General features: G+C 34.9%; 1 protein-coding gene across 1 annotated transcript; it reads right to left on the bottom strand.

Moving 5' to 3' along the window:
- Positions 1-2004: 2004 nt before the first annotated feature.
- LOC121260510 (probable glycerol-3-phosphate acyltransferase 3) lies at positions 2005-3974 on the bottom strand. Its single transcript, XM_041162417.1, is given in 4 exon segments — positions 2005-2843; positions 2846-3067; positions 3215-3675; positions 3678-3974. Coding segments are annotated over 4 exon segments (1623 nt in total). The 5' UTR covers positions 3931-3974; the 3' UTR covers positions 2005-2156.
- Positions 3975-7582: the final 3608 nt, after the last annotated feature.

Raw genomic sequence — 7582 nt, 5'->3', positions numbered from 1 at the left:
AATATAATATTAAATTTTAAAATCCTATATTAATAAATATATTATCACTATAGTCTATTGTATTAGTAGTTATACTAATAATATATTACTATATATTATATTATATCACTATATTATTATATATTATAATATATATACTATATAATATACCAAAAAAATCAGACTGAATAGGATCGAAATTGGTAAAATCGGAAGTACAGGTTTATTTGTGTAACTGGTACGGTATCGGTTCTTCAAATCTCAAAACCAGTATATATCAACTTGGTTCTAAATATATCCAAAACCGAACTGAATCAGTTATACTCCTATAAATGTTTTACAGTTGTGAACAGTATTCTCTACATTTAAAGGGTTACTATAGCAAAGTGTAAAATAAAGATCAAAATACAAAATCTATTATAAGAGACTTTTGATCAACTTTCTTTATATTTTACATAAAATTGTATTTTACATAAGCCATTGTAAATGCTCTTATAATCTGACGGGTTGCACGGCTGCTGAGAGCCTGAGACCCAATATTGTGAGCCCATTTATTATAAAATAAGTTATTTTATTCTTAAATCGTAGAACACATTATTTACATCACTTGATATATAAAATTTAAATTTTAAAATTTTTCATTCAAATTAAATTGTACTACTTTTAGATTTTGTTAAAATTAATTCTACTTATAAATTGGCGTGAAGCCACACCATGCATAATTTTATTATTTAATTCGCAAGATTCAGTTATTTAAATTACTCTATAACTTAAATCAAAACATATCGGGAATAGAAATATTCAAATTGGACCAGAGGCAAAATTAACCATTCTTTAAAGACAAATATTTTAGCCACAAAAAAAATTACATAAAAGTAAACCTACAAAATAATGTGATTTGATGCAGTACGTCGGATTGTAAACTTATTTTGTTTATATAAAAAAATTACTTTTATTATAAAAGTAAATTATCTAATCAATCCTACAAATCACACTTATTGTGGATAATTATATTTTTCTGAATAATTATAATGTATTGTGGGAGATTCATTGTACAATTTGAGAAAGTTTTTTTATTTTTTTATTTCTATGAAAGCGAGAAAAACAAAAATAGGCTAATTGATGCTCTTAAAATTTGAGATTGGCCGCATCTAATTTGCTGCAAATGGACAAGACCTCGCCATTGTGGCGACACACAACCTTTTCACGGTGTGCAACTTTTGCAAAAATTTATCCCTTGTTGCCACGAATCCATTGTGGCGACACAATACCTCACCATCCTAATTACGATAAATTGTTTGACAGATTTAACATGGGCGAAATTGATATTTTCCACCAATAAAGTTTGACAATCAACGGTGAATACAAATCGTCACAAATTTTCCAATGAATCTAAAAGCGTTGAAAATGAAGTTATTCACGACGAAACAAACCATCGTAATACTAGGTTCTTTATGACGATTCAACCCCACTACTGGTATTGAGTTGTTTTCGACAATTCAATCCTGCAAGCAGTCTATTGTCGTTTGCGACGATTACAACAACAAGATGGATTCCATTTGAGACAGTGTTTAAGGGCCTTTCTTAGGGTCTCAATCGCCATGAAAACTCATTTCATTTTGCGGCGTAACCGTTGCGGTGTAACCGTTGTGGCGGTAAGTAGAGCAATTGTGACGCTTTTATATCGACGATTTGTCGACGGTTATAGGACGCTGTAAACGAATTTTTGTCACAGTTTTTGAGCTTCACATGATGACTAGATTTCACAGTAGAAGGGCACTTCTCTTGTAGTGAATTTTCCATGCCAAAAAATCGTATTCTGTTATTATTACTCAACGAAAGAAATGAAAAAAAAAAAAACAAAAAACAAAAAAAACGAAGAACACTTGCACTTCTGCATGCAGCAGCAGCAGTAGTAGTACACTCGAAATTAAGTAATTAACATGATCGATCGATCACTTAGCTTAATTATAGATGTTCATCATATAGTATGGGCAGGGGACGAGGCCGCATACATATATATATGTATGTATGTGCATGCATGCATGCTAGCTGTAATCGTAAACATATATACAATTAATGATCAGTACGCAACAGAAGTGATTACAGATGCATGGACCTCATTGCATCAATTATTACTCGGCAATTTCTTCACCCAAAACGTGTTCGGCTATCCACTATTTATGACAGACAATCCCCTCGTTACCGGCCAATATCATGTACTTGTCTTTTCGTGTAAGCTTCGTGCATTCAAATCCTAGAGCCTTTCCGATCTCACCTTGCACGTGGTTTGCGACATCGAACTTCGATTTCTCCCCATTTAGATAAGTGCAGGAACCAGACACCTTCTCCAGGAATTGAACGGTGTACGATGGTGATGGGTTCATGAGGAAGAAAAACGGGTCCAGACACTTGAGCCCACCGGCTGTCGTGCCATAAAGCATGGTAACATAGGAGTCAATTGCAACGGGGACTATTTCCTCTGCCACTTCTGCAAACAAGGGACTGAATCTCAAGAGATACGCTTCTCTACAGGTCGTCCCTTCTGGGCAAATAACCATGTCTCCTTTGTTCAACAAACTCTCAATTGTCCTGGCATCTTGATCACGGTTCCTTGTTAATCGGACGGTTTTGATGGGTGATAACATCTCTGAAACCCTGCTTATGCTGTACGAGACACCCCTAAGAGAACGGTTTTTTAAGATCACAGAAAGGAAAATGGGGTCCACGAGAGTTTTGTGATTGCAAGCGTAGAGGACACCTTTGGATTTATGTAATTCCTTGCTGGTGTTTGGATAAAGAGAATGTGGAATTTTTGGCATTGACGTTGGAGCTGTGAGGTGCATTCCTAAAAAGGCATTGAGAATTTGAGAGGATTGGATACGTCGGTGGGCAGTGATAAGCTAATAAAAAGCCTGGAAATGGAAAGGACAAACCCAAATGGCACCCAAACGTATAGAGCTAGAGCATTCAGAGGGGTTGGTAGCAGAGCCAATCTACCATCGTGAAAGATGAGTGGTTTGGGGTATTTTTCTCTTGGTAGGTTTTGCCAGCTTCTCTTCTCAGCTTTGTCAACCAAATACATCTCCTGTTGCCACAATTTTACGAAGCAGATTTAATACTGATCGAAAGAGAAAGCGATAGAGAGTTGCTATATATAATTCATGGAGATTTGAAAGCCGATCTTTTTTTATCTTCCTTTTGGTAAAAGAGGTGAGAAGAGATCGATACGTACCTTGCAATGTTGGGAGAATAGTTGGTGATGATCATGAACTTTGTAGAGTCCATCAATGCCGATTATGTTTGTACCTACAGCTTTATTCTCTTTAAGGATTTCCTCTAAACCAATTATATTCTTCTTCTCCTCCATGAGTCCCACAAAATAGCCATGGAATACCTTTAGCTCGCTCCCAACAACAACATCAATCTCCAGATAATCCCTTAGGAAACTCTCAATCATGACTAGTGGAAGCTCGCTCACAGATACTTTTCTCACACCTTTTCTCAGCACTTGATCAAAGATCTCCAACCCAACATCTTCCAAGAAAAACTTTGGCAAAACGGAACTTCCAACTCTGAAGCTCTCTTTCTTTATCCCAAAGAAACAAACCATGACCATAATCCTCAAGCCCGTCTCTTCACTAACCAAACAAATGAAAGGGTATAAAAGCAAGAGAACAAAAGCCCGTAAAAGCTCCCAGCTTCAAAGGCCACCAGCATGAAATATGGGAAAAGGGACGATGATTTTAGCAGAGCTCCCTCCACACTGAACATCAAAGTTTTGCTCGAGAGGTCTGATCTGAGGGCAAGAGAAGCAGTCCTATATTTTTGACATTGAAACTGGTTTAAATGGTTGTTGCTGAGAAGTCCTGCTGGGAAATATTTAGGTTTTCTAAAGAGAACGCAATAGAAAAACAAGAAAAGGGTTTTGAAGAAATAGGGTTTAGACATTATTGGTACGGATGCTGGCTGTGTAACTCGATATATCGTAGAATCATATATGGCTAGTTAAGTTGTATTGGATCAAGCAGAAGCCGGACTATATATACAGAGCCAGATATAAAAAAGTCCTTAGCCTACCCATGTTATTACAACAATGGCATCACGTCTACTCGATATACAAGAGCCAGGTCCGAAACGTTTGACCTTTCGTCCCATGCAACTTCCTTAAGTTGCCAATATTTGACTAATTAATGATAAATATCCGAAGAATTGAAAATATCTCATGACAATACGGAAGAGGTACGCGGGTTTTTGTGGGTTCCATTTTATACACGTTTACATGATGAATAGTAAAAAGTAAAAGATATTCTATTCTTAATTATTTCGATGGATATATTATTCATATATAAGTTTTGATTTATAAGATAAGTTCCGTTTGGATGTTAATCTGAGTTTAGTTGAGTTAAATTAAGATGATAAATATTGTTAGAATATTATTTTTTAATATTATTATTATTTTAAAATTTAAAAAAGTTAAATTATTTATTATATTTTGTATTAGAATTTGAAAAAATTATAATAATGAGTTGAGATGAGTTTGAGATTCAAACTCACTAATTTAAAAATTTATTTATCAAATTAAATTACGTTATAGAAATACTTTATTAAATATATGTAGTTTGACCGATTTGAGAATAGAAATTTTCAAAACAAAATGTAGAAAAAAATGTTATTGTATTCGAACTACCGGCCTTTTTAAAAGGATTTATAACATATATATAATTAAAATTAATAGTCCAAATTACTAGACTTTAATAATTTACGCCCTCGATTGAGATGTTAGAGTACTTAATAAAGGCAACTTGTAAAAGCTAATTAAGATATATAGAATTGTGGTACAACTTTAACGATAGAATTTTAAACAGGATGCATTAATTACCAAGAACATGTAGTTGAAGATGCAATTAATTTTCTGATTTTGGTAATATTTCATGATACATACATATACAAAATCAACAATGGTATACGTAGTTCTGATGCAAAATAGAATTTCCCAACATGCAGAATGCAAGTTGGTGTAAAAGATCAAATGATATATACAAGTCCTAAATGCACATATCGTGCAAACTTATTATTAAAATTAAGTGAATTTTATTATGAAAAAATGTGAAAAACTCACTTTTTATTGATGTGATTCACATTTTTACAAAAAATTTATAAAATATTTGAGGCTTATACCTAGCATTATTTTGAAAAAAATTCCCATGCGATCTTCACTGGCAATAAGTTAAAATGCAATTCTTGTTTAATTTAATTGCTCTTTCATCGTGGTTTAGAACATGACGGGAGAATGAATTTAATTCTTTTTTCTTACATTAATTTCATTGGTAAATATTATTCATGCGTAAAAGATAAATATGCATTATGGAATTCCAAGTAAAGACAGAAAACATTACTGATCAATTTGTTAGATCATATTGAAGAAACAATAAAAAATTGCTGGCCAGGGATATATTAGCTGTCCATGCATATATTATAGACGAATATATACAACATCAACAATAATAACAATAATATATAGTGTCGTAATCGATACTGGTGGAAGCGGAAGGCTCAAAGTCGTTGCACGGGTGATGCACGCATGTCGATCAGATATTGCCATTCTCGTAACCATACAAATCATGTTAGATGTGATCTTTATGTGTGTGAACATATATATATTAAATTATAAAATAGCCCATCCTGCATAACTGTTGGTTTTAATTACTATCTCAAATATGATAATTTATCATTATATTATATAATATTGTTGTAATATCAAAACCAGAAATGCTCAATTTTGAACTCTCGAATACTCAGGAAAACTCAATTTACATTGGGCTGTTATAGTACTTTAATTATTGATATACGATCATCGATCAGATCATCCATTAGTCATCATGCCTCACACTACAAGAAAATAGGCATTTTTTAGCGATTTTAAAATCGTCACAAAAAAAATCGTCGCAAAAGGTTATTATTTACGGCGATTTCTAAGTCGCCGCTCAATTCCATCGCAAAAAGTGGGAAACGCTGAGGGAGATTTATTATTTATTTTTTACGGCGACTTTTTAAACCTATTGCGGCGATTTTTTTCATCACAACAAAGTATTGTAATTGTAGCGGCATTTTATTTCCGTCAAATTTTAAAATCGCCGCAATAGATTCTTTTTGCAGCGAATATTATCGTCGTAAAGGTCTTTTGTGCCAATACTATTAGCGGCGAATCAAAATCGCCAAAAAATCTAATAAAAATTAAAACCCCCGCGTTTTCCCTTTGTTCCTTTAAATCCCTCCAGCGTCTCCTCCTCCCCTCCCATCTCACCCCAATCCCTCTTCTCTCCCGATCCCCACTCTTCATGCCTCCACGCAGCAGCCACTGCACGCCGCCGTCGACCCACTATCACCGTCCACCTCCACCGTCGCCGGCTAACCCAGCCAAATCCCTCCCTTGCGGCTTCTCTCTCTCCCACAGATCTCCCTCTCTTCTCCCTCGAATTCCTTTCTCCCTCGGATTCCCAGTGCCGCCGCGTCCGTAGCCGCCGCACCACCTCCAGCTACCGGTGTAGCTACCCCCCCAACGGTCCCCAGCCCCTCCACCGAAGCTCTCAGTCTCTCTCACCGTCGATCTATTTTATTTAAGGGATGTCAGATTCAATAATTTTGAAACAAGTATTCTCAGAATGATCCAATCCTCTCTAACGGATGGACCAGTCCATTTTAATTGTTATCCAGACTTGACACTTGCTCTTGATGATGAACATATTTCAAAATATTTGACTTTAAATATTTTAACTTCTGGATATGATATGCTTAAGGGTAGCAAACCCCTTACTTTAATTTACAGGATTTATTATCACCTTTTAAAAACGAGTTTAAATCCAAAAGCTATTGCAAAACCCATCCAGGAAAAAACTCTTCTGATCTAGAGTTCAACCCCAGATGCGGATGTTTCAACTCCAAAAATGATTTTTTAGAAAGACATAACTCTTCCCAAAGAATGAATTTTGGAAGAAGAAATCACTTCCATCCCTCGAAACCTTGTTGAAAGTTATCCAAGTAACATTCAACAGTACCTGGACGGAGGAACTGTTAAAATTAGTTTTGATCAGACTAGATCTCCAGGGCTAAGAAGAAATTCTTTTGCCGGATCTAATTCTTCTTTTGCAGGGTCAGAAATTCCAGTAAGAAGAGATCAAAATCTCAAACAATTTCTGGAAGATTCTGTTAAAACAGCCCAACCTGTTAATCCTGTTTTAAAACTGAAAGGACTTTCTACGTCCTCTCAGGTTACTTATGCTTTTTATTCTGCACAGGATGCTAGATCCTTTAAAGACCAGCCTATTCATAATGAAGCCGATAAAGAAGATGACTCATCTTTATCACCTACAGCTTCAGATATGGTAGCTCTTGTTGCACAACAAGTTCATCACAGTTTAACTGTGTTGAATAAACCATTTGCTTTTGATCTTGTTTATCTTTTTGAAGAATACAAACTTCCAAAAAACAGTGCTAGGCGAAAAGCTTATCACACAAAGTATTCTGAAAAAGAAAAACAACGTGTTAAACGGAAATGGAAAGAAGAAATGAATAAGCAATAAAAACATATTCTTTTCTTCGA

The sequence above is a fragment of the Juglans microcarpa x Juglans regia genome, chromosome 4D (assembly GCF_004785595.1).
Source record: "Juglans microcarpa x Juglans regia isolate MS1-56 chromosome 4D, Jm3101_v1.0, whole genome shotgun sequence".
In the NCBI taxonomy this organism is placed as follows: Eukaryota; Viridiplantae; Streptophyta; class Magnoliopsida; order Fagales; family Juglandaceae; genus Juglans; species Juglans microcarpa x Juglans regia.
The sequence above is the reverse complement of the archived record's forward strand: the minus strand, read 5'-3'. Positions and strand labels throughout refer to the sequence as shown.